Genomic DNA, 27,093 nt, shown 5'->3' with positions numbered 1-27,093 from the left:
TTGTTATTCTAGCCAATCGATCCATTTGCCCGATCAATTTCTCAATCATTTCTGTATTTCTGTAGGCTGCAATTGGTGTAAAGAAAGATTCTAGTGCCCAGCTAAATTTAACACTGCTTGATGGTTCATGCCACACATCATCCTCATTTGTTTCCCATTTATGTCTGATCTGTAATGGCTCTTGCCTATTTTTCAAAGGTGACCTTTTCCAAATGGGACATAGTGTTGGCAACCCCAAAGTAATTTCTCTAATTGGTCCTCCCATTGGCAAATGTGTAGTCCAGGTCCCATCACTTAAGGCCCAAACTAAATGTTCCATACTGCCTATAACTCCTTTACAGTCAATTTTGTCTTTATCAATGCCAATTTTAAAGGCTGCCTGTGGGTCTAACTGTTTCCGACAAATGCAGCCTGTAATCACTGCTACTTTTACAATGGACAAAGGTATCTCTTTAATGTCTGTTTGACAAGTTATCACCCGTGAGCAATTCCACCATGGTACTGTTATTCCTTCTGTTACATCAGACCACCGTATGCACCATGGAATTGCTTCACTGTATTGGTATTGTTGTACAATACTTAATGTCCACATATTGTTCCATAATTCAGTTATGTTTTTGTTATCCTGATCTTTGCATTCCCAGTAGGTCTGTTCAACCTTTTGATTCACTATTTTAGTGGTCCACTTGTCATAGAAGCATCATCCTAGATCGTGGAATCGTCCTATTGTAATATACCTTGCTTTAGGTAATTTTAAGCAATCTGCCCTGTGTCCTGGCGTTTTCCATTTTTGTCCTTCTCTTATCCTTTGTTCAGTTGGAACTTCTTCTATTCTAGTGTGGGATTCACATGCTATCTTACCAGTTCTGTTTATTTCTGGTAAGGTAGTAGCGATTATTCCTCACTGTTCTGGGTCCTCAGCTGATTTTGGTATGGGAAGGCAGGCAGTGATGCTACTGATATTTTGTGTTTGTGCAAAGTCTCGGATTAATCCTATCATTAGGTTCTCTGCCTGATTTTGTGCACTTTGTACTACCTGTGGTACCTGGGTACTTTCATTACTATCTACTGCTCTTCGTGGCCTAATTTGCAATTCCATTCAAATAGTCTCATTTTTGCATTTATAAATTTTCCATGCATCGGGCGAGCTTTCCCACTGTCTATCAGGGGCCTTGTGGAATAGAGTGGCACTTCCCTCTCCAATTTTCAAAAGCACAAAAACTCGGGGTATAACCAAAACCAAAGCTTGGTAATGCAAACCAGGCATTATTGCAATGTAATCTTGAGTGTGGTTGGACCTAGGATATGTGATGACCACGCTCTTGGAACCTTCTTCACACGAGTGTAATGTATCCAGGAGTCTACTCCGGCAACTTTAACTGCAGTAAACGTGGTCAAGAGTACTTGGTAGGGTCCGTCCCAACGTTCTCTCAAAGGCTCTTCGTTCTAGTTTTTCACATACACAGTCTCCCCAGGTTCTATATTATGTACTGGATTTTCAAGTGTCAGGGGTCGACTCCACACTAATGCAGATCGGAGTTGATTCAGTGTCCTGCCAAGAGATAACACACAAATGTACAGGTCCTGATTACCCTTTATGCGGACCTCTGGATTTGGGTTTGGTGCTTCATAGGGTTTGCCATACAGAATTTCGTACGGACTTACTGACATTCCGCCCTTAGGTTTTATCCTGATACACAACAATGCTATTGGTAAGGCCTGCGGCCATTGAATCTTTGCCTCCTGGCAGACCTTACTAAGTTGTCTTTTTAAAGTTTGGTTCATTTTCTCTACCTGTCCACTGGACTGGGGCCTCCAGGGAGTATGCAGATCCCACTGGATCCCTAAACATCTGCTAACCTCCTTTACCAGTTGTGCCACAAAATGGGGCCCCCTATCAGATGATATTCCTATTGGTATCCCAAATCTAGGGATTATTTCTTTTAATAACCATTTCACAGTTTCTTTTGCTTGGTTGGTGCAACAAGGGAAGGCTTCTGGCCATCCAGAAAAGGTATCCACCACAACAAGTAGATATCTATATCCACGAGTTCTGGGGAGTTCCGCCTAATCTATTTGCCAATAATCCCCGGGTTGCATGTCTGTCTTAATTTTCCCCATTTCTATTTTTCTTTTTACTAGAGGATTATTTTTCAAGCAAATTTCACGCTTAGCTGTAATGGACTTTGCCATTGTTAACATCTGGACCGACATAATTTGTTTTCTTAGATAAGTTACCAATGCTTCTGCACCCCAGTGACACTTCTGGTGTTCCGTCTGAAGTATTCCTCTCATAATACTGGTTGGCACCACAACTTGTCCATTGGTGGTTACATACCACCCAGAATTATTCTTGCTGGCTATGAAGGTAATAAATCAATTGCTCTTACCTTCTGGGAGACAAGACCCACCATTGTTCTCACTTGCCGTGCCACCGACCGAGATGTTTGATCAGCAAGCCGATTTCCCTCAATAATTTTCGATGTTCCACTTTGATGAGCTTTACAGTGCATTATAGCAACTTGCGATGGTTTCTGAATGGCATTAATCAAGTTCAGTATTTCCTTCTGGTATTTAATGTTTGTTCCTTGTGAAGAGAGCAGTCCCCACTCTTTCCAAAGGGCTCCATGCACATGAACAACTCCGAACGCATCTGCCAGCAGGGTGTCGCTCAAATCAGGATGACTTGTATGGGTGTATTCGATAACTTCCACACAATCATGTTCCAGGTCTCCTTCTTCTGTACATGCACCCAAAAACTCAGCAGGATTCATTAGGTTAGTAGTTTTTAGAACAACATCATCTTGTTCTGTCAGAATTACCTGGTATTTCATCATTCTGCTTGGGGAAAGCCAATGGCCACCCTTTTGTTCCAATACTGTTGTCACCATATGGGATACAAACACTTCTATCCTTTTTCCCATAGTTAGTTTTTGGACCTCCTGGATCAGCATTACTGTAGCAGCTACCGCCCGTAAGCATGCCGGCCACCCAGCACTTACCGGATCTAGCTGTTTGGAAAAATAGCCAACAGGTCTTTTCCAGGATCCTAGTCGTTGGGTTAATACTCCCAAGGCAAGTCTTTGTCACTCGTGTACAAACAACTGGAAGTCTTTGCTCAAGTCCGGCAGGCCCAAAGCAGGTGCCTGCATCAAAGCCTGTTTTAGCTTTTGGAAGGCCTCACGTTGTGGCTTTCCCCACTTGAATGTTTTATTCCTTTGTGCTTCATACAAAGGTTTGGCGATCAACCCATGGTCCATAATCCAGAGTCTGCACCATCCTGTCATTCCTAAAAAAGATCTCAACTCATGTAAGTTTTGTGGTTCTGGAATAGCACAAATACCATGTATCCTGTTCAGGCTTAGCCTTCGCTGTCCTTGAGAGAGCTCGCATCCTAAATAGATCACAGTCTCGGATGCAATCTGAGCTTTATTTTTCGATACTTTGTACCGTTCATTCCCAATTGGTTCAATATTTCAATTGTTACCTGGATGCAGAGTCCTTGCGTCTCAGTCGCAATCAGAATATCATCTACATATTGTAGCAACAAATACCATTGTCGAGGGATCATGATATGACCTTTTGTAGTCCATTCCTCGAGTTCCTTGGCTAGTTGATTTCCAAAGATGGTTGGGCTATTCTTGAACCCCTGTGGAAGGCGTGTCCAGGTTAACTGAGTTTTCCTCCCCTTGTGTGGATTTTCCCATTCAAAGGCAAATAGCTTTTTGCTTTCATGGTCAAGGGGTATGCAGAAGAAGGCATCTTTTAGATCAAGTACAGTAAACCATTTATATTTCTCTTTCACAGATGTTAACAAGGTATATGGATTTGCAACTACCGGATAAATGTCCTTAGTGATCTGGTTTACAGCCCGCAAATCTTGGCCTAATCGATAACTACCATCAGGTTTCTTTACTGGAAAAACTGGAGTATTATATTCTGATTCACATTCCTCTAGAATACCATATTTCAAGAATTTTCAATTAGAGGTACTATTCCTAACCTAGCTTCTAGTTTCAGTGGGTACTGCCTCAACTGTACTGGCTTGGCATCTTCCTTCAGTTCCACTTTTACAGGCTGGGCTGTTTTTGATTTCCCAGGTATGTCAGTCTCCCATACCATAGGAATCACAGCCTCCTCCACTGCTTGCGGTATTTTCACTACCAGGTTTTCTTTTAATAACAGAATTTGTCCTACCTTAGATTCCGGAATTTTCATTACCAGGTTTCCATCCTCAAATGTTATTACAGCATCCAATTTGGTCAATAATTCCCGTCCTAAGAGGCAAACTGGACAGTCTGGAACATATAAGAACTTGTGGGTTAGTTCCTTTTCTCCAAAACACAAATCCAAGGGTTGTAGGAATGGCCGTACTTCCTCCTTCCCTGTGGCACCAACAGTTGTTGTATCTCTGTGACCTACCGTCCCCTGTAAGGAATTCAGTACAGACTACGTAGCCCCTGTGTCTACCAAAAATTTTACATCCTGGTTTTGGCAGCTTCTTTTAATCTTTCTAAAAGGCCGAGGGAGACTCATTCTTTTCCTGCATCACATTATACAATTTTGATCAATTCATTTGCTTCGGCATAGCAGTTTGAACGCTAATCAATAACCAATCCTGATACCTCCGGAGACGGCATAACCCGCCTCCTGTATTATAATTCCATCAGGGATCTTCTTTTGGAAAGTTCTCATCAACGTTAGCCTCTACTTTCCCATTCCGAATATCTTATCTCACTTTATCCCTCGCAACCTCTATAACCATATCTTTTCTGTAGGGTCCATTAATGTATCCAAAATCACTTGTAAATCATCCCAATCAGGATTCTGCATTTTAATTATCATCTTAATTATTGCAACCTTATCTGGATTTTCCCAATAAGGACCAGCCGATTGTTTTCAGATTACTAAATCCCCTGGCGAAAACGGAACTTTTACATAGACTGGTTACCCCCACACCTACTGCCTGCCGCAGGGGTGCTGTTACGTTTGGTGATCCCGCCCCTGCTTCATCCCCCGCGGGCGGCAAGCCCGGAGGAGAGGAGCTGTAGCTCCAACTCTAGCAGCCGCCGCTCCCCCCCCTTTTCACTGCTTTAGCAGACAGTCAGCTTTTCACCATTTTTTTTTTTTTTTTCCTCCGCAGTTTATCAAGGAGAAGCTGCCGGGCACAGGTTTAGACTCCTTTTGCCCTTTTCTCTCTTCATTTAATTCCTGCGATTATAAACTTTATATGTAATTCCAGTTAGCTGAACAATAGTTACATCTCTCATCTCCTACCTTTTGTAACTTCTTACAGATGTCAATAAACAGCATATTAAGCATCAATCCCTGACATTAATTTTAGATCCAAATCAGTCTATCCACAGAACAACACTAACTGCAATACAGCTAACTCAATTTACTTTCATGTGTACAGATGCATCTGAAGGGGAGCAAGGTGGCACTTTAGTAACGGAACCGGTTCTTATTTTGTAATTATTTCCCCAAACAAATTCTTTTGGTACCAAATATAAACATACAAACTAAAATACTGAGCTCAGACACACAAACCAAATACCGAGTTCAAATATGCAAACAGATCACAATTACACTTCTTTTTATGCATAAACTGTCCAAACCCAGCCTCCTTCTAATGTTTCAGAAAGCAATTTGATGGCGATACGTTTGAATTGGACATATAAACACAGAAGGATACAGATAACTAACACAGAAAGATAACACAGGTAACTTTACCAGAACAACAGTAAACAGGATCAAATAAATCACCGGTTTCAACAGTAAATACAGATTAAATCACCAGAACTACAGACCAGGTGCTGAGCAGCACAAATAACCAGACCAGGTGCGCACAAATAACCAGACCAGATGCCGAGCCTGCAGAGGTTTCCCTCTGTCTGACGGACGGCTGCCCAGGCAATACCCCGGGAGCTCCCTGCCCAACCGAGCGTGGCTTTCGCCGCGTCTGACCGGCAGGCTACCAGATGCCTGACCAGCAGGCTACCAGACCAGGTGGGTACCCACTAATCCAGATAAAGCACCTTCTTACCAGTCAGAGGTCCGTTGTGAGCAGCAGAGGGTCGGTTGCGTCCGATGCACTCCCCAAGAATACCTCGGTGCTAGCTGGAGCAGGATCGAGACGCGATCCGCCTCGCAGCCCACGATGTCCCATCTGGGTCGCCAAAATGTTAGCAATCAGGACACATAACCACGGGCGTAGTTATATGCGGTGCTTTATTTCAGCGCTGGGAAACCAGGGGTTCGCACCCAAAGCTGGCTTCGCTGGTCAGTCTAAGTTACACAGTATTTATACAGTCCATTCACATACATATTCATATATTCATTAAGATACGTAATGGTTACTCAATATTGATTATAACATCAATTGCTACATCTTGGAACTATTTTGATCATGTGCAGTGTCCTCACTCTATACGTATTTAGGCTAAGATAAAAGCTAGGTTGTTAAGATAGGAGTGTACTCGAACACGATATGCTTGAACATCCTCTCAGGGACAGTTTACAAAACTGATTCATCCTTCCAGGAACATTTTGTAAAACTGGTTCTGTTACTAACAGGTGGAGACTGGACATGAGGAGGAGGAAATGTCACTCAAAGGGCAGTGCTGTGGTACGAGAAATCATCCAGAAGGAGCAGGAGATCAGTCCATGTAATTGTGTTTCCAGGAACAGCATGAGAGTGGAGACACATCAGTCAATGTATGGAAATACCAGGGTGAGAGCAAGGGGAGGAAGCAAGATGGGTGTCTACAGCCTGCAGGGAAACAGCAGCAGCTGTGGGACAGTGTAGGACAACCTGTGGTGGAGATGGCAAAGGGCACTGGCAAGGCTGGATGTCACCAAGAGAACCCAAGTCTTTGTCCCCTTGGCTATGGCCATCGCCTCTGCCACCAAGGCCTGTGAGGAGACGTGTTGTCCTCAGGCACTGGGGCACCTCATGGCCTCCTTGCACCCCAGTAAGGCTGGGAACTGTCACCCCATTGTCCTTCACTCACACCACACAGCCCACATCCCCTGCCCCAGGAAGAGCCCTGAGCAATGTGTGAGGGACAGGATCTGCCTTCCCAGGGGCTGGGGGTCAGGCCTTGGCCTCTCTGCTTCACCCAACTAAACCAGGGTTTGCTCAGCACCTCAGCTGCCTGCACGTTTCCCTTTGTTTATCTGCCATCATGGCCTCCAATTCTCTGCTCTAGCGAGTCCCTGGGGAGGCTTTGCTGGTACTTGCCCTCAGTGGAACTCATTAATACTTCAAGGAACTTAGTACTTTTTTCTTCTGGCTTTGACTTCTGGAAAGGTTTGTGCAGTCTCCTCTCAGCACCTGAGCAATGTTCAAGGACTCAGCACCAAATGCACCATGGGGCTCATTACACTCAAGAAAGCTCTAACAAACCATGTCTCTTCTTGTAATTTCCTTCCAATCTTGTATAGTTAATTAGAGAGTTTTCTTTGTGTAATTATGGAGAAAGACTTCAAAAAGCTTCTGATAAAAAAGTCTTTCTATTGTAAAGGGTGTATTTTATTACTTTTCAGTTTGGAGAAGATGTGATTGCAGCATTGTCTGATGTTGATCCGGGGTCTTTCCTAAGGAGGTCTGGACTGGCTGGAGAAGCTGTCCCTTGAGGTCTCACACCGTGTGGACAATCTTGCTCCTCACCTCCCCAACCCCATCATTTCTCTCATTGGCCCCCTGGGCCTTGCATCCCTTTTCCTCACACCAGACTTCACTGCATCTGCAGCTGGATGTGCCAGCTCCTTTGCACCAGCTCCCACCTGCTCTCCTTGCAGACCCAAGTGCACACAGGAAACAGGGACTTTGCTTTACCCTTGAACAAACAAAATAACACTGATGAGAGTCATGATTAAAAGAAAACACACTCCTCAACTGTACACCAAGGACAAGCTGCCACCACTGAGGTTCACATTCTCCAAGGCAGAACCATGCAAGAAATGTTGTAGACAGAAAGGAAATCATAAAATAAACACAAGAAAGGAGTTGGCTAAAGACAGAATAGACAGACTACTGAAAGACAAGGAAGCTTTTAACTCCTTGAAGCTGAAAGCAGCAACTGGGTTGTTGACGAGTGTCTGAGTGATCAAACAGTAAGAGGAAGGGAAACCCAGAGAGCAATGGCAAGTGTTGTGTGCAGATCAGCTGCTGGAAATGGGACTTCAGACATGGTCAGTTTAGTCAGGGCAGGAGGAAATACCTGGAGGACGAGGGAGATGAGATGCACAGATAACAGAGAGAGTGCTGAGAAGGCAAATCTAGTGCAGGGTCAGGAGTTCTCTTGTTCTTAATGCACATCCTGAAAAGTGTCATTTTGATCTCATGGGAAAACACTGATATTGAAAGTATTCAAAATAAAGAAAGGAGAATTACAACACCAACAACGTTTGATGTTTAAAGTTGCAAGAACTTCAATTTCCTTCACTCTATATCTTTCAACTGGTTTCTTTTTCCGTACATTTTTAAGAAATGTTCTCTAGATTTCTATCCTACCAAACCCTACAGCATTAAAAAAGATAATCCTGGTGTCTTGCACAGAGTCGAAGGCACCAAAGAATGCACAGCCATGGGCTGTCAGTGCCACTTTTTACCCTTGGCACACAGTGAGTCATGCTGGAAGCTGTTGGCCACTCTTGACTGATGGAGGAAAGAGGGATAAAAAGGTTAACTGAGCTGCTCTCTTTTTAGATGGCCATGTTGACAGTGATCTCAACAGACCTGTGTTGTCTGTCTTTCTGTGTGATCGTAAGGAAAAAATTATATTTATGTGTTGGTAAATATATAGTAAAATGTATAAGTGTGTCCAGTTATATTTTCTACCAGCACTCTCCAAGGAAGAATCTTTCTTCAGAGAAATTGTTGTTTTGATATTGTCTTTGTCACCCGTCCCCTGCCCCACTGGCCACTGGGACCAGGGTGCCCTCAGCCGCCTTCCTTGTGCTGCCCATATCTTTGGAGAAGCCCTCCTGGGTGCCCTCCCCTTGCACGGCCTCTTCAGCCACTGTTCAGCGTTGGCTTTGCTGGCTCCATCCCTGCACCCCCAGGCCAGGTGCCTGTCTGTCTGTCTGTCCCTGGGCAGCCTGTTCCCCTCCAGCCTCCCTGCACGTCCCTCTGCTGTTTGATGTCCTAAGTCAGGGGGTCCCTGTTCATCCATGCTGACCTCTTGCCAGGCCCTGCTGGACTCCCTGGCCATCAGGTTGGTTTCTTCCTGGGCTCTGAGGACATCGCCCCTGAACAGGGACTCACAGCCTGTTTGTTCTCCAGGACAGCCAAAGCAGATCCTCCAGTAATGAAATCAGCTCTCCTGCAGGACTGCACTCTTGTTCTGCAGTTGTCCTGCTTCTCCACCATCTCATGGTCACTGCAGCCATGGCCGCTCTCATCCTTCAGATCCCCAGCCTGATCCACCATGTCTGTCAGTAGGAGACCAGCCCTGGTCAGCTCGTCTATGTTTGTCTCAAAATGCTGTATTCCACACCTGCAGGAACCTCCTGGGTTGCTTGTGCCAAGTGCTGCTGCCCTCCCAGCAGACCAAGCCATGGTCCAACTTGCCATGTACTCGAGGACCTGTGACCATGAAGCTTCCTCCAAGGCAAGACTCTGTGCACACCAGGCTCCCCTCTGCACAGAGCTCATCTCCAGCTCCTCATCCACCCGCCTGCCTTCCCGAGGAGCCCTGAGTACCCCTGGCTGCCCTCCCACCACTGAGCTGTTCCACCAGGGCTCTGCAGTCCCCATGGGGAGCACGGTGCTGCCTGCCCAGCAGAAATGACAGTGTTGGTGGGAAAAAGGAGAGGCAGGTGCCGGGGAAGTGTCTGGAGGTTGGCTGTGAGGTGACCCCTGGTGCCAGAAGAGGATGATGCAAGGTGAGGCGTCATGGGAGGGAGGGAGATTTTGAAGTCACATCTTTGAGAACAACCCAACTGGGCACGTGGTGAGTCAGGCCTAGTGATGTCACCTGGATGCTGGAGAACACACCCAGCAGTGCTGAGAGCCTGGGAGACGGGAGACGCAGGAGAAGGGGAAGATGACACAGCTGGAAGTGGGTTGTGATGCCACTTCTATTGCAGATACATGGGGTAGATGTAGGCCAAGCAAACATGGATGCATTATTACTTGTGAGGTCACCTCATGACAGCAATGTGATTGGCCAGAGGTAGGCGGGTATGATGAGGTCATCAAGGATGCCAGATGACACAGCTAGAGGTGGGTTGTGATGCCACTTCTGTTGTGGTGACCTGGGGGTACATGTAGGCAAAGCCAACATGGATGCATTATTACTTGTGAGGTCACCTCATGACAGCAAGGTGATTGGCCAGAGGTAGGCAGGTATCATGAAGTCATCAAGGATGCCAGATGGGAAGGCTGCAGACAAATGACTGTGCCCCTGGTGAGGCCCTGCCCTGGGTGAAGCCACCTGTACGTGTCATGGGAAACTGTGGGACGTGCATGAGAAAGTGAGGGACGTGAGAAGGGACCAGAGGACCAAGGCAATGGAATCCAAACTATCAAATTTGAGTGCAAGTGGAGGAAACCTGAGCCCATTGGGGAAAAAGTAACTGATGATGGTTATGAATTGGTGAGGAGACTGGAGCAGAGAAAGGGAGGGATCAAGGTGGATCGTGGAAGAAGCAGCTTGTGGAAGAGCAGGGAGGAGAGGGATTCAAGTGACCAGCTGCCCGAGGGGAGGTGGCTGGTCAGTGCTGCTCTGGCCAACCCCCCTGCCTGATCACCATGGTCTGTCCTGCTTGTTAGACTGGTTTCAGCTGGGGTAGAGTTAATTATCTTCATAGCAACTTGTATGAGGCTGTGTTTTAAATCTGTGATGGAAACAGTGTTGATCACACCCCATGTTTCAGTCAGTGCTGGGCGGTGCTTGCACAGTCAAGGCCTTTTCTGCTTCTCATGCTGAGAGGTGAGAGTAGGCTGGGGGGGCCCAAGAAACTGAGAGCAGACAGCTGGGGACTCTATGGTCTCTGTGGTCTCTATGGGTCTCTATGGACTCTGTGGATCTCTATGGGTCTCTGTTTTCTCTATGGGACTCTATGGTCTCTGTGGTCTCTATGGGTCACTATGGTCTCTATGGTCTCTCTGGGTCTCTATGGTCTCTCTGGGTCTCTATGGTCTCTGTGGGTCTCTGTGGGTCTCTATGGTCTCTATGGGTCTCTATGGTCCCTATGATCTCTATGGGACTCTATAGATCTCTATGGGTCTCTATGGAGACCATAGAGTCCCCAGCTGACCAAAGGGATCTTCTGTACCACATGAAGTCATGCTCAGCAACAAAGTCTGGGAGAGAAAGTGAGGGGGGAACACTCAGAGTGATGGCGTTTGTCTTCCCAAGTAACTGCTCTGTGTGATGGAGCCCTGATTTTCTGGAGATGGCTGAACACCCACCTGCCAATGCAAAGCAGGGGATAGATTCCTTATTTTTCTTTGATTGCGCACCCAGCTTTTGCTTTGCCTATTAAACTGTCTTTATCTCAACCCTCAAGTTTTCTTTTACTTTTAAGATCTTCCCCTCATCCTGCCACAGCAACAGTGTGGTGCTGAGCTGATGACCAGGGTTAAACTACAATATTTCTTAAACTCTGTTCCTGGCTATTTACTGTGTGAGTGGGTTCACTGTTGTGTGTGTGTTTGGGTGTAAATGTATGCACACGCTCTCTTGGTCAGGTCTAAGTGAGGCTCGCAAGGAAGAGTAGACACCAGGATATGAAGAGACCTGAGGCTGGAATGGCCAAGTGGGCAATGTCTCTGAGTCTGCATTGACCCAAACCCCAGGTCCACACTGGAGGGACCACAGGGGTGTGTGAAACTGCAGGTAAGTTCTACCCAGGATGTGCAGACAACTCGTGCAACCTCCATACCAGCTCAGTCTGAGAGGAGGAACAGGGCACGGTCAGTACTGTTGCTCATGGTTGTGTAAGTGCTGCTGTTGGTGTGGTGACTGTGAAGGTGCTGTTGCCTGTTGGAATGGGTCTGTGTGGGGCGGGTTGTTTCCATCTTTGTTTCCCTGCAGATACCTGGATTTAGTGCTTTGCCATGGGTTGAGTCCACCTTGGGCCATGTCTCACTCTGTGGGCTCCAGTCACTGCCCACCTCAGGCACATAGGTACATGTGTATCTCATGGGCTCTCCGGGCAGCTCCAGATTCCTCTCCTGGAGGATTGTCCTCTGCCCCATCATGCTCTGGGACAGCCCAGTCTGACTGTATGTCATGACCACTCCCCTTCTCCACTGTCAACAGACAACAAGGGTTGTGTCTTAAACCACAACTCAGTTGTCTATCGGCTACCAATGTGACAACGAGCTTTGACATCAGGCCCTTTTGAGTGAAATTCCTGGGTCTGTTGTTGAGATCAGCTTTAGAACAACAACCAAATATTGAGGAACTGCACAGAGGAGATGTCATTTTATTACGGAGATGCTATGGGAGACCAAGCTCTGACACAGTGTTAGGAAAACAGTTATACAGGTTTCACGTGTTTTAAAAATATTAATAATGGGTACATTTTACAGAATAGTCAGCTAAACACAAAAAATTATATACAAACATAAAAACCATAAATAACAATATGGATAATGCTAACAAAGTAAAAGGGATAAAATAAGGTACAGGCCTGCATTGGGATACAAATACACATCATTTGTGGACAGTGATGGAAAGCTGATCAGTATTGACAAACACCCATGAAATCACTTTCCTAATGGACTCCTTGAGCTCCTGGTTCCTCATGCTGTAGATGAGGGGGTTCACTGCTGGAGGCACCACTGAGTACAGAACAGACACCACCAGGTCCAGGGATGGGGAGGAGATGGACGGGGGTTTCAGATTGTTAAATATTGCAGTGGTCAAAAACAAGGACACCACGGCCAGGTGAGGGAGGCAGGTGGAAAAGGCTTTGTGCCGTCCCTGCTCAGAGGGGATCCTCAGCACGGCCCTCAAGATCTGCACATAGGACACCACAATGAACACAAAGCAGCCAAACGCTACTAATACAACAACCACAAGCAACCCAAGTTCCCTGAGGTAGGAGTGTGAGCAGGAGAGCTTGAGGATCTGGGGGATTTCGCAGAAGAACTGGCCCAGGGCATTGCCCTTGCACAGGGGCAGTGAAAATGTATTGGCCGTGTGCAGCAGAGCAGTGAGAAACCCAGTGGCCCAGGCAGCTGCTGCCATGTGGACACAAGCTCTGCTGCCCAGGAGGGTCCCGTAGTGCAGGGGTTTGCAGATGGCAACGTAGCGGTCGTACGACATGACGATGAGGAGAGAATACTCTGCTGTGATCAAGAAGGCAAAGGAAAAGAGCTGTGCAGCACATCCTGAGTATGAAATGACCCTGTTGTCCCAGAGGGAGTTGCCCATGGATTTGGGGACAGTGGTGGAGATGCAGCCCAGGTCGAGGAGGGCGAGGTTGAGCAGGAAGAAGTACATGGGGGTGTGCAGGTGCTGGTCCCAGGCTATGGTGGTGATGATGAGGCCGTTGCCCAGGAGGGCAGCCAGGTAGATGCCCAGGAAGAGCCAGAAGTGCAAGAGCTGCAGCTCCCGTGTGTCTGTGAACGGCAGGAGGAGGAACTGGGTGATGGAGCTGCTGTTGGACATTTGCTGCTGATGGTCATGGGAAACCTGTCATAGGAGGAAAAGACAGTGACAAGTTATCAGTGACTTCTCTGAGCAAAATCAAAGCCATTTCTCACACACCCTCCCCTCTACAACACCTTCTTGTCCTTTTCCAGACCTTCCTCCAGCTCGGTGTCTGGGTGGTGCTGGCTGGAGGTGCCGTGAGGAGCAGGGCCTGTGCCTGCTGGCTGCCGAGGAGTCAGCCCTGCTCTGCAGCAGGGGGCATGGGAACAGGGGGCAGGGGACAGAACTGGGGTTCAGCTTTTCAGATGGAGCCACAACATGTATCACCTTTCCTAAGGACTGAGCACCCCATGTTTGGCCAAGGACAGCCAAGACTCCTAAAGCACAGGAGCTTTACCCAGCTTTACCCAACTTTATTTTCTCTGCACAGCATCTCTTTGCTTCTCCATGGGGCTTTCAGATAAAACAAAGATGCTGTAAGACAAGTTTGCATCCAGGAGGGAAGCTCAGAGCTTGGAAGGAAACCTCAAGGCAATAGTAAAGACAGCTGATGGCATTTGATTCCGGGAGACTCAGCTCATTCCCCAGCCCCAGAGACTGCATTGCCCACAGCCCACAGGTCAGAGCAAAGCTGGGACACGTGTGCCCATGGACACACCTGCAGGAAAGGACCCACAAGATCAGGCTGTGACTCTGCAGCTGAAACTGCCATCCCCAGAGAGCCTGACAGCAAGAACAAGATCCCAACAGCAGTGACCCAGAGCAGGGGAGCAAGAAGGACAATGCGGTGAGGGTGGGTGTGAGAGAGGCCAGGGCAGAGGCAGCCGGGCACTCAGACAGCGTCACCCTTCCCCAGCTGTGCAGCCACCTCCCAGACACCAACACTGCCGGGCAGCTGCTCTCAGCCCCTGTGCTCTGCAGAGGAACTGGAGCTCTGGCTGCACAGGAGCTGCTTCATGCCTTGGAGCCCCCGGCCCTGAGGGCAGAGGCTTTGCTGGGGGGGAGAGGAGGCCAGGGGGCTGCTCACAGGAGGGATCTGACCTGCAGGGGGTCACAGGGACTTTTCTCTGTTCTCCCTCCCATAACCATTCCGGGTTCAATTTCCTCTCATTTCTAATCATTTCCCTGCTGCCTGGAGTTTCTCCCCCTGGGAGGTGTTTCCCTGTCCATGTCTCTTCCCTGTCAGTGCTCACAGACCATCTCTGTGCCCTCCCCCTGGCCCTACAGATCCTGCCTGTTCACAGGGCACTGCCTGGGGGCATCTTCCTGTTTGCAGGCTGGAAAACAGGACAGGTCAGACTAAGTATAAGGTGTCCAGCAAAGGTGATGCTGTTCCTGCATAGGAGGAGTGGCTGAAGGCATGAGAGGATTCTCTTGAAGCCCTACTGATCACACAGTTGCAGTTTTCAAACATTTGTTTAAAAATAACAACTCCTTTTGCATTTATCCCCAAACATTCCCCAAGAGTAGGAGACTGAAAACAAGGACTCAGGGAAGTTCCTTGACTTTAAAATACTCCTTCTCTTGATTTTCTCCTTGAAACCTCTTGTTGTAAATATTCCGGGGTTGATCTGGAGCTGTGAGCAGCCCTGACCCACACAGCACCCTCTGCACAGCAGAAGGACCTTTCCTGCCCGATAGGGTTTGCTCCTTCCACCACATCTTCTCCCCTCAGTGTTGTTGGGCTCTCCCGGGCAGGCTGAGCGCTGACCCTGCAGGCGGCAGAGTCCCTGCCCGGCACAGCCCTGGGGTGCAGGGACCCTGCTCTGCAGGACAGCCCTGGGCACCCCTGGGTGCTCCCCCTGCAGTCACCCTCAGCAGAAGTTGTCATCATTCCCTGTCCCTCTGACAGTGCAGCAGGGAAGCCCTGCTCTGGAGTGTGTTCTTCTCTACAACAGAGATACTGTGAGAGAGACCTGACAGATCCTGTAAATCATAGAATGTACCAGCTTAGGGTCTCCCTCCAGGAAATGCAGCTGCATTGTCCTACACCCAGAGACTTACCTTGTTAGAACTGTGATTTGTCTCATTGAATCCTCAGCAACCAACCACCCCACATTGCCTTTAATCTCTCTGTGCCTGGCTCCTGTGCCCTCGGTGCTGCAGGCAGAGCCCCCAGCCCTGCTGCGTGTGCAGAGGAGCTGCTCCTGGGCAGAGCTGTCTCTCTGCAGCGCTGCCGCTGCCGTGAGCTCCCTGTGTCCCAGGAGCCCAGCCCAGCTCAGCAGCACAGGAGCAGCCCATGATGTCCCTTTCTCTGTCCCCTCTGGGCTCCTCCAGGTGTCCCTGGGTCTCCAGAGGCACAACTTCGAAGTTGAAGTAATCAGTGATGTTGATTCACTCTCTTCTTCAGAGACACTTCTTCCCACATTGTATTTTTCATTTTAAAAAATAAATCGGTATGAGAATCATATTTTCTTGTCCCATCATTAGACAGGACACCAGGAATATTACAGCAAACTATCTAATTTCTCCAAACAAGGGGAGGAATATCGTCAGTTGAATGACTTTAGGCATTTTGTTCTGGTTTTATACTCCTCGGTCTAGAGAGACATTCATCAGTCTTTGGCCATGTCATGTCTGCACTCTGCAGCAAATCCTTTGCACACATGGGCTCTTGGACACTTGGTACCAGGTTTCTTGTGGCAGGTCAGAGCTGGGCTGGTGCCACAGCTGGGGTGGCTCAGCCCAGATGTGAGGCAATGTCCTCAGCCAGGGACCTGACTGGGGAGCTGGGGCTGTCAGTGCTGCAGACAGAGCTGTGACACGGATGGAATGAACTGCCAGGCAGGGTGGCAGGAGTGAGTTCATCTGGTCTGCAAGGACAGCAGCCGCCAAGCACAGACACAGTCCAGATCAGAACTCAGTCTAGACCTGGAAGGAAATTCAAGGGCCCCATAGTGAGCTGCTACTACTGCAGAAACAGTTAAAGGACAAAGATACTGTGTGGTCACTGATGAACTTAATAAGAGAAAGAGGTGAAAATACTTGTGCCCTCTTGCAGCAAGGTCTCCCAGGCCTCTTTGACTGGAGTCAGAACAACCAGCAGTGGATGGGGATCAAGTCAGGGTCACTGGAACTAACACAATCCTCTCCAGTCTATGGGACAGCAGGGGCAGCATCCCAGGAGATGGGACAGCAGGACCATGTCACAGTGAGGCCACTCTCCACCATCTTGGAAAGCTCATGGAGACTGGGGGGACTCCCTGACCACTGGCAGCTCTCACACAGTGTGTGCACTTTTCAAAATGGCCAATGGGTGAGCAGGGGAACTAAGGGCTGTGCCCCAGAGCATGGCCACTGGGACCCCATTTCTGGGTGTCTGGAAGAGAAGGTGACAGGGTTTGCCCAGGGCAGGTTGTGCCTGTCCATCCTCTTTGCTTTCTGTGAGGAAAGGACAGGGTTATGGACATTGGGAAAACATTGACGGTCTGTTACCTGGAGGTCAGCAAGGCATTTGGCATCATTCCCCACAATATTCTTGTGCCCAAGGTAGGATATTATGGTCTGTGTTAGTGTGTAAGTAGATGGGTGAAAACAATCTGGATGGTTGGGCTTGGAAAGGTGCTGTAGAAAGGGAGAAACTTTCCAGTCTTGAGGACAGTCCAGCACTGGAAGCTGTTTCCCAGGAGTGCGCACCCACTCTGTCCCAGAAAGTGACCAAGATGTGTTTGGATAAAGCGCTGAGTAATCTGGTCTGACCCTGCTTTGAGCAGGAGGTTGGTCAAGACACCTCCTGAGGTCCCTTTGAGCCTGAATGACACTGTCCTTCCTTCCCCTTCATGTTTTCAATTTAGGGAAAGCTCTCAGGTTCTCCCAGACCACAGAAGTAATTCACATGAGGTGCAGGGTTGCTTTACAAGTACCCCAAACAGTCCTGACCACAACTTTTCCATCCATTTCCATCTTTTGCCCTGAGCCAAGATCTTTTTTGCTGTCATAATGCCTCTCCAGGAAGAACAGCCTGTGTTGTTAACCCTATCAGAGCAGGTTGTTCAAGAGGTGTCAGCATCCATGTACAGAGTCTGCACATCAGCCAGACACAAATCCATCATTATAGAAATGAAAACGAGGCACTTGACCAGCTCCTTGCACCCAGATATCAGCGTGACATGTCTGCTGAGATGCCAGGGAACACCTAAAATCTATGTGAAGGATATGTGAGTCCTGGTTGGGTATCCTGGCTTGTCTCCTGACCCATGTGGTGCTTCAGGCTGTGAAGAGAATCCAAACCAGCCATTGGACTGGGGTAGATCCATTTTACACGTGTCACACGGGGCAGATGAAGGGAGCTCAGAACTCAGACTCTGCTGCACGGTGGGGACTGCAGAGACTGGAAATGCAGGTGACAGTGTGTGTCAGTGCACACACATAAAGATTCTGGCTTCCTTTGGGCCTTTGCACTGACCTGGGATCTATTCCTTGGCCTTCTTTGTCTCAGAAAGAGACTATTTTCCTATGCAACCTCCACATCACACCACAATAGAAATAATTGAAAGGTAGAAAAATGATGAAAGAAGCACAATTTGGGGGTAATTCTGTCCAACAGGTGTACTCTTTAAATGATTAAAACAAAAAGAAGTGAGAGAAAAAGCATTGTTCTAAGAAATTCTTTCAAGACAAAACTGCTGAGGTGTAGTAGATGATTGGAAAAGCAAGAATGACTGTTAGGACTGAAATTAAAGAGATTTAAGTCATCATCATCATCAGTGAGAATAAGGAGTTCCCTGTTACTGTTACTAGTGACAGCACCACTGTTCACAAACACCCTTCAGAGCATCTCCATTTTTCCTGGGCTCCAAAGCTCAGCCTGCTCAGAGTTTGACAGGATTGCTGCAAACCCCTGTGACCCAAATCTCTACAACTGTCTCTGCTCAACAGCCTTTTACCCCAGGAAGGGGAAAACTGCCAATGCAGGCACCAACCCAGTGCCCAACCTGCCTGGAGAGCCAGGACAGTTGTGCCACACAACAGCTGCCTCTGGGGGAAGCTGGAGGTGATGGGATTGAAATGGTTTCAACCCAAATCAGAGAATCAGAGAATCATTTAGGCTGGAAAACACCCTTAAGAACCTGGAGTCCAACCATAAATCAAACACTGCCCAGTCCACCACTAAACCATATATCTAAGTGCCACATCTCCATGTCTTTTAAACACCTCCAGCAATGGAAGCTCCAATCCTGAGCTGGCAGGACACCATTGGCTGCAGTTGGACATAAGATACTGGTCATGGCTGTGAGTTCAGCCCTCGCTGCAGAATGTCTCACACCCTCACTGAGGAGGGCAGGGGGCTGGGAGATGGGAGCACCTTTCAGTTTCCAGATCCCAGCACAGAGCCCAAACCATCCTGCCCTTGGACTCTGGATCCCATTTCCTGAGATGCAAAGCTGGTGGCCTTCTAAGGATAATCATGTTAAAAGGCATGAATAATCCTTCAAGTGTTTGTGTAATTTGTCTAGGAATGTCAGTCGTATATGCTTATATTTACATATTTCTAAAATATTAAACTGCATCTGTGGTAGCCTCTCTGGCAATGGCAATCAAATAGGTATTTGCACTATAAGGCTCCATACCTCATCCACAAGCACACATCTAAGTGGTTCAGATGAAGGGTGGTCTGGCAAACGTCACCCTTTGTGTCCCCAGGTGATGGACACTGCTCATGTGCCTCTGCAGAGAGTGGCAGGAGCTGGATCCCCTTCTCGGGACAGACTCCTTCCAGGACAGACACAGACACAGGGGAACTCATTGGGGCTTTACGGCATTTCACTCGGCATCAGTTTTGACATATTGGGTGCTGTCCTGTGACTGCCCTTTCTGCACAAATGATCATAAAAACACAACCATTTAGTGAGACATGGTCATAAAGGGGCTGTTATGGACAAGAAAGCTCACCGTGAACTCTGGAGGGAGCGAGGAAGTTCATAATAAGCACCAGGAAGAACCAAGAAGCTCAAGGCCTCTTCTGAAGAGCGGGAGGCCTGAGCAGCCGTGATTGGCCATTGTAGGTGTGGGAGAGGGTCAGGGCATGCCAGGGAGAAGCAATGAGATGGCTGATGGCTTCAGTGAACCCTTCCAGCCATGTCTGAGCCCAGAAATGGAAAACAGTTGATGTCTGCAGGTGGAGGAGGAACAGGAGGAAGGTTTTCCTGGGAATATGAAAGGAAGAAAGGACTCTCTTGGGCTAATCATGTATGGCAGTGCCATTTGCATGCTGTGGGCATGGCTGTGCCTGGGAGATGGGGAACGGCTGCTGCTGGGGTGGCTGTGCTCAGTCATGGCCCATGAGCTGACCCTGCTCTGCTCCTCTCTTACACTGCCCACACTTGGATGGTCCTCAGGAATCATCCATGACCCTGGTGGATGCATGAACCTCCTGGAGTGATGGGTATGGATCCAAATAGAGGATTCGAGCAAGTGTTGGACTGGGACATTGAGGTGACTGGTGACCATTGCCAGGTGTATGAAAGAAGCTGGATGAGTTGTGAGGAACTCACAGGCATTTCCAACTCCACAGAAATCCAGAGCCTTGCAGTTAAAGCAACAGCACTTGACATAAGACCCACAACCAAAACACAAAACACTGACACTGACCACAGGAAAAGCCTTGAAAAACATTGGAGAAAAATCTACCAGGTCCCAGGGGTCAGGGCTCAGTCATTCTGGTGATGAACAAGCATCAAGGGCTGACATAACAGAAACTTGGGGTTTGCTTCTGCCTTTCACTTCATTAGAGGTTTGTTCATTGTTTCAGTATCTGCAGTTCAGGATCATGGCAGCAGAGGGCTCACTAACATCTAAAATGCTCTTACAAGCCAATGCTCTGTGCATCATTTTCCTAAAGGCTTCAAGGCTGGTGTGGATGATTAGAGAGATTTCAGGAACAGCCAAACGGAAAGCATTTCCACAATAAATAGCAATAAAGCCAAATTTCTTCTATTCCCTTCCCTGCTCACCCTTCCCTCCCTTTCCAGAACAGGTGGCATCAGCAGCCTCCAGTTCATACTGATGTGTTGCATCTCCTGATAAAGACTGAACATGTCAGAAAAGTGCGTAACTAAATCACCATGTGAGTGAGGAGACAGGCCAGGACACCTCAAGAGGAGTCACACTCCTCTGGACCAAGACGTGGGTGTTCCTGGCAATCTCAGGTGCCACAGCACAGTGATACTTGTGTTCAGGAGCTGGTCAAGTGACCCATCTCCTGTTCTGTAACGGTGTCTGAGTTTGCTCAGGTCACCCCTGACTTGAGCCCCATCCACTGTTGGGTGTTCTCCAGACTCCTGCCTTCAGGAACAAAGTCCCAGGAGACCTTGCTGGTGAAGATGGAGGCAAAGAAGCCATGAAGAACCTCAGTCCTGTCTGATTCTACTCTTATGAAATTCAGCAGCAGTCCCACGTTCATCCTGTCTATTCTTTTACTGCAAGTGAAGCTCTGCCAGCTCATCTTGCTGCCCTTCCCGTGCAGGTATCAAGTCCAGGGCAGCTTTGGCATCATCCCCACATCCATGGACAAGGTTTCTAAATTCCTCCTTTGCAGCTTCCCCTGCTCCCACCTCCTGTGTGCTGCCTTTGTGCCCTGCAGCTCCATCAGTGCAGAGGAGCAGCCTAACGAGATAAATGCTTCTGTTCATGGGTACTTGGAGAGATCATTCTTGTGCTTGGAGCAGCCTGTCCTGTAAGGATTATCAGATTTCCTGAGCTCCTTCACCCTTCAGATCTACTTCGATGTAACCACTTTGCCCACCATCCCCCAGTATGTCAAAGTCTTCTCCTCTGGAGCCCACCAGCCTGTGCTCTGCTGCTGGCCTTCCTCCCTCCCCTCTGGTGCCTGGGACCCCTCTGTGTCCTGCTTATGACAGCCAAGGTGGACACTGATGTTCACATCCCTCACCTGGGTTTCCTTGTTTGCCAGTTCCAGATCCAGGTGAGCATCACCCTTGTTGGCCCATCAGGCAGACATGTTAAGCAGTTGGCCCAAGATCCTTTGGACTGTTGGCAGCTGCAGCTCTGCCTGACCAGTGAATGTTGGCAGCTGCAGCTCTGCCTGACCAGTGAATGTCAGGGCAATTACAGTTCCCCATAGGAACGTACTCATTCACTGGTGAGTTGCTCGAGTTGCTGACAGAAGATCCATTTCTTCTCCATCATCAAGTAATATGTAGCACACAACATGTTGTCACCCTGTATTGGGCTTACATGGCAAAGTCTTGGAACTGGGGTTGAGTGTGGTTGTGCTACAGTTGTCACCGCTCTGAGAAGACAACAGGAGTTTGACCAACATCAGACAGAGCTGATTTCAGCTGTTCCAAGATGGACCCAGTCCTTGCCAAATCTGAGCCATTCAGTGACGTTGGCAGCACCTCTGGGATATTGTATTTGAGAAAGGGTAAAAAGCGCTGCACAACAGCAGGTGGGAGAGAGGAGGGAGGAAATGGGAGAGAAAAGCTGTGCAGAGACCAAGGTCATATCGCACAGGACCCAAGCAGGTCCCTCAGCAGCCAAATCCTGCTCTCCTGAAATCCTGCTCTTGGCCTTGTTCTCATCTCCCAGGAGCCTCAGCTCCACTTTCCCATCCCTGACTGTTCCATCCTGACCAGCTCTTTCTGGTTTGTAAGTGTGAAGTCCCACAGGGCACCTCACCCCACTGACTCCTCAGTCACCCGTGTCAGGAAGATGTTGTCAATGGGTTCCAAACCCTCCTGGATGGCCAGTTCCTTGCAGATATTGGGATATCTCAGGTCTGCCATGAGGACATGGCCCCAGGCAGAGCTCCACGCATTCCTGCTGCTCTACCACTTGAAGAGAAACTTCTCCTCTTACTACAGACCTCTGACATTATGAGTATCAGATGCACAAGACCCCACAGTTTCTCAGGAAGGTAGTATTTGCAGTGTCCTGTAACTCCTCATACTGTTATCTTGGGAGAGAAATCCTTATCAGGATAAGCCGACTGCATGCAAACATTAACAGGTGAGCAAATGGAGATTCAGGCCAGGGAGAGTCCAGACCTTGAGAAAATCTGGCATTCACCCAACAGAAAGTGCTGAATTTTGACAAGATGAAGTGCCCAGTTCTGTATCAGGGAGGGAGAACAACCCCATCCATCAGGACAGGGCGGGAGCTGACACGCTGAGCAGTGACCCTGAGGAGAAGGGCCTGGGCACTCCAAGGTCCCCACACCAGCCCGTGGTGCACGCTCACCATGAACAAGGCAGCTGCACACGGGGCTGCATGAGGAGGAGCGTGGGGACCCAGACACCTGCAGTTCTCATCCCATTCGGTTCAGCACTGGTGTGACCCACACACACGGGTGTGTGCCAGTGTGCGGCTTCCCAGTTTGGAGCAGCAGGGAGGAACTGGAGAGTGCAGGGCTGTGCCAAGGCAGGTTCAGCACCTTGTGCACATGGTGTGGGGTGCTGAGGGACCTGGGCTGCTTTGGCCCAGCAGCGCTGGGGAGGCTGCAGCAGTGCAGGAGTAGCCTGAGAGGGCTTGAAGGGCAGTTTCAGAGATGGTGGAGGTTTCTGCATAGTGGGAAAGAGCATGAGAAAGAAATAATGGCCAAAGCGCAGCTGGGGAGGTCCAGGCTGGACATGAGCAGAAAGGAATGTGATGGAAGGGCAGTGCTGTGGTGGAGCAGGTCAGCAGAGGGAGTCTGCATCAGCCCAAGGCTTTGTGCTTCAAGGACCAGCTGGGGAGGATGGAGAGAGCTCAGCAAAGGAAGGAAGATGCTCAGACAGGAGCAAGGTGGGGCAGCAGGGGGGATGTCTCCAGCCTGCAGGGACAGAGGTGCAGGGGATGCCCCAGCACAGGACAGGCTGTCGTGGAGATGATCACGGGATGTAAAGAGGCTGAAGCCCCACCAGACATGAGCTCCTTCTCCCCTTGGCTGTGGCTGTTGTCTGCACCTCTGATGCCTGTGAGGAGACACCTTGTCCTTGCAGCACAGGGGCCTCATGGCTCCTTGTCCCCAGCCAGGAACCTGGGAGGTGTGGGACCATAGTCCTGCCCTTGGCCTTGCACAGCCCCACATCACACTGTCCCAGGAAGGGCCCTGGGCAACGTGGGAGGGACAGGATCTGACTTCCCAGGGCTGGGGGTCAGGGCTTAGTTCTTTGGTTAATGAAACACAACCAGGTTTACTCAGCATCAGAGAGACCTCTACATTGCTTTTCCTGACCTGTCATCACTGCCTCCAGTTTTCTGCTCTAACTAAACTCTGGGGTCAGTTCTTCAGTTGTGTCCCTCAGTGGGACCCGTTTATAGTACAGGAAACTTTGGAGTTTGAATCTGACTTTGACTTCTTGAGAAGTTTCTTCACGTTCCCCTCAGGGTCTGATGTCCATGGACTCAGCACCAAAGCCACCAGAGGGGTCATTAAAGTGCCTTGGGCTGCTCCTGTGCTGCTGAGCTGGGCTGGGCTCCTGGGACACAGGGAGCTCATGGCAGCGGCAGCGCTGCAGAGAGACAGCTCTGCCCAGGAGCAGCTCCTCTGCACACGCAGCAGGGCTGAGGGCTCTGCCTGGGGATCTCAGCAGACGAGCAAGGCAGAGAGAGATTAAAGGTGGTCAGGACTGGCAGGATGACTGAGAGCTCACTGGAGGAGAAACCTTTGCAGCCCTTGCCATGGTAACTCTCTGGTGCAGGGCAGTGCAGCTGTAGCTCCTGGAGGCACCTCCTAAAACTCGCACAGGCACAGCTGGTGGGATCTGTAAGGACGGGGCTCTTGTCAGGCCATGTTGAACAGCTGTGAAGCCGGGTGAGCACCCAGGGGTGCCCAGGGCTGTTCTGCAGAGCAGGGTCCCTGCACCCCAGGGCTGTGCCGGGCAGGGACTCTGCCGCCTGCCAGGGTCAGCGCTCAGCCTGCCTGGGAGATCCCAGCTACACTGAGGGGAGAAGATGTCGATGGAAGGAGCAAACCCTATTGGGCAGGAAAGGTGCTTCTGCTGTGGAGAGGGTGCTGTGTGGGTCAGGGCTGCTCACACATCCAGATCACCCCCTGGATTTTTCCAAGGGGATGCCTCAAGGAGGAGATCAGTGCAAGGATTAGCAGAGAGATAAGGAGCTTTCCTGAGCCTGTCTTTAGAGTTTCCTCTCCCAAGGGGTGGGGGGTGCAGGAAAGGATAAAATGAAAATGAGCTCTCATGCTTAAACAAGTCACTGAGACTCCTGAACTGCAACTGTGAGTGATCAGTACATCTGCCAGAAGGCTCATGCCATCCCTTCCCCACCCCTCTGCCTGTGCACAGCACCTGCATCACCTTGGCTGGACCCGTCAGCCTTAGTCTGACCTGTCCTGTTTTCCAACCTGCAAACAGAGCTGCCCCTGGGCAGTGCCAGGAGGTGTGAGCAGGACAGAGCTGAGCACACAGCGGGTGGGACGGGGTCTGTGACACTGACAGGGAGCAGACCCAGGGACAGAGACACAGCTGCAGGCAGCACAGACATGGGCAGGGAGAAGGAGCTGTGACCAGAAATGCTGGGGAGGGGATTCAGGAACCCCCTGCAGCACAGACACATTTCCCAGTGCAACCCCTGGTCTCCTCTCCTCCCCAGCAGACCCTCTGCCCCAAAGCCATGGGGTCCAGGTCACAAGTCTCCACCTCAGCAGCTGGACCTCCAGGTGAAGGGTTCCTGCAACGGGGTACACAAATAAGGTGCTAAAAGTACCTGCTCTACAGTGTCATTATGTGAGTGGCAGCAGCACAGCTGGGTCAGGAGAAGGTTCCACAGCATGCCCGTCTGCCTTTCTGTCCTTGCTTTATTTTCTGGTAGCACTGCAGTGTCCTTCCCTGTTTCTCCACCTGTCCCTGGTGCTCTTGCTCTCTGGGGTTGGGGTGGGAGTGTGGGTCAGTTTTTGTTCTGACACCAGTTCAGTGGATCGTGCCTCACAGATGTGTTCATGGAACCAGATGCCCAAGCTACATTTTAAACTGTGATGAACTGTTTTTCTCAATTGGTAGAAAGAGAGAATGAGTGGATACATGCCTCCATCAGGGAGGGGGTTTTCCATGAGAAACAGCGTGTTTATTTTTCTCAGAGAAGTCTCCCCTAAATTGTCACTGTCCTTTCCTCCTTGCACAGGTCCTCATGCCCACAGGCAGCCAATGTCCAACATCAGCTCCATCACCCAGTTCCTCCTCCTGCCCTTCACAGACACACGGGAGCTGCAGCTCTTGCACTTCTGCCTCTTCCTGGGCATCTACCTGGCTGCCCTCCTGGGCAACGGCCTCATCATCACCACCATAGCCTGGGACCAGCACCTCCACACCCCCATGTACTTCTTCCTGCTCAACCTCGCCCTCCTCGACCTGGGCTCCATCTCCACCATTGTCCCCAAGTCCATGGCCAATTCCCTCTGGGATTCCAGGGCCATCTCATACTTGGGATGTGTGACACAGCTCTTTTTGTTTCTCTTCTTGATCACAGCAGAGTATTCTCTCCTCACCGTCATGTCCTACGACCGCTACGTTGCCATCTGCAAACCCCTGCACTACGGGACCCTCCTGGGCAGCAGAGCTTGTGTCCACATGGCAGCAGCTGCCTGGGCCACTGGGTTTCTCACTGCTCTGCTGCACACGGCCAATACATTTTCACTGCCCCTGTGCAAGGGCAATGCCCTGGGCCAGTTCTTCTGCGAAATCCCCCAGATCCTCAAGCTCTCCTGCTCACACTCCTACCTCAGGGAAATTGGGTTGCTTGTGGTTGGTGTACTAGTAGCGTTTGGCTGTTTTGTTTTCATTGTGGTGTCCTATGTGCAGATCTTGAGGGCCGTGCTGAGGATCCCCTCTGAGCAGGGACGGCACAAAGCCTTTTCCACCTGCCTCCCTCACCTGGCCGTGGTCTCTCTGTTCATCAGCACTGCCATGTTTGCCCACCTGAAGCCCCCGTCCATCTCCTCCCCATCTCTTGACCTGGTGGTGTCTGTTCTGTACTCAGTGGTGCCTCCAGCAGTGAACCCCCTCATCTACAGCATGAGGAACCAGGAGCTCAAGGAGTCCATTAGGAAAGTGATTTCATTGGTGTTTGTCAATACTGATCAGCTTTCCATCTCTGCCCACAGATGATGTGTATTTGTATCCCAATGCAGGCCTGTACCTTGTTTTATCCCTTTTACTTTGTTAGCATTACCCATATTGCTATTTATGCTTTTTATGTTCGTCTATAATTGTTTGTGTTTAGCTCACTATCCTGAAAAATGTACCCATTATTAATATTTTTAAAACACGTAAAACTTGTATAAATGTTTTCCTAACACTGTGTCAGAGCTTGGTCTCCCATAGCATCTCCGTAATAAAATGACATCTCCTCTGTGCAGTTCCTCAATATTTGGCTGTTGTTCTAAAGCTGATCTCAACAACAGGCCTAGGAATTTCACCCGAAAGGGCCTGAGGTCAAAGCTCATTGTCACGTTGGTAGCTGACAGACAACTGAGTTGTGGTTTAAGACACAACCCTTGTTGTCTGTTGACAGTGGAGAAGGG

General features: G+C 49.3%; 2 protein-coding genes across 2 annotated transcripts; one reads left to right on the top strand and one right to left on the bottom strand.

Annotated features, from left to right (window-relative positions):
- Nucleotides 1-12,671: 12,671 nt before the first annotated feature.
- On the bottom strand, nt 12,672-13,631 carry LOC309447954 (olfactory receptor 14J1-like; the record flags this gene model as incomplete). Its single annotated transcript, XM_082069098.1, has 1 exon — nt 12,672-13,631. The coding sequence occupies one exon, from the start codon at nt 13,629-13,631 to the stop codon at nt 12,672-12,674; it is 960 nt and encodes a 319-aa protein (XP_081925224.1).
- Nucleotides 13,632-25,717: 12,086 nt separating this feature from the next.
- LOC309447953 (olfactory receptor 14J1-like) lies at nt 25,718-26,677 on the top strand (the record flags this gene model as incomplete). The annotated part of the gene is made up of 1 exon (XM_082069097.1): nt 25,718-26,677. The coding sequence occupies one exon, from the start codon at nt 25,718-25,720 to the stop codon at nt 26,675-26,677; it is 960 nt and encodes a 319-aa protein (XP_081925223.1).
- Nucleotides 26,678-27,093: the final 416 nt, after the last annotated feature.

The sequence above is a fragment of the Streptopelia decaocto genome (genome assembly GCF_964273445.1).
Source record: "Streptopelia decaocto genome assembly, chromosome: 19".
Lineage (NCBI taxonomy): Eukaryota > Metazoa > Chordata > Aves > Columbiformes > Columbidae > Streptopelia > Streptopelia decaocto.
Note: the sequence above shows the minus strand (reverse complement) of the source record. Positions and strands in the feature narration are given on the sequence as shown.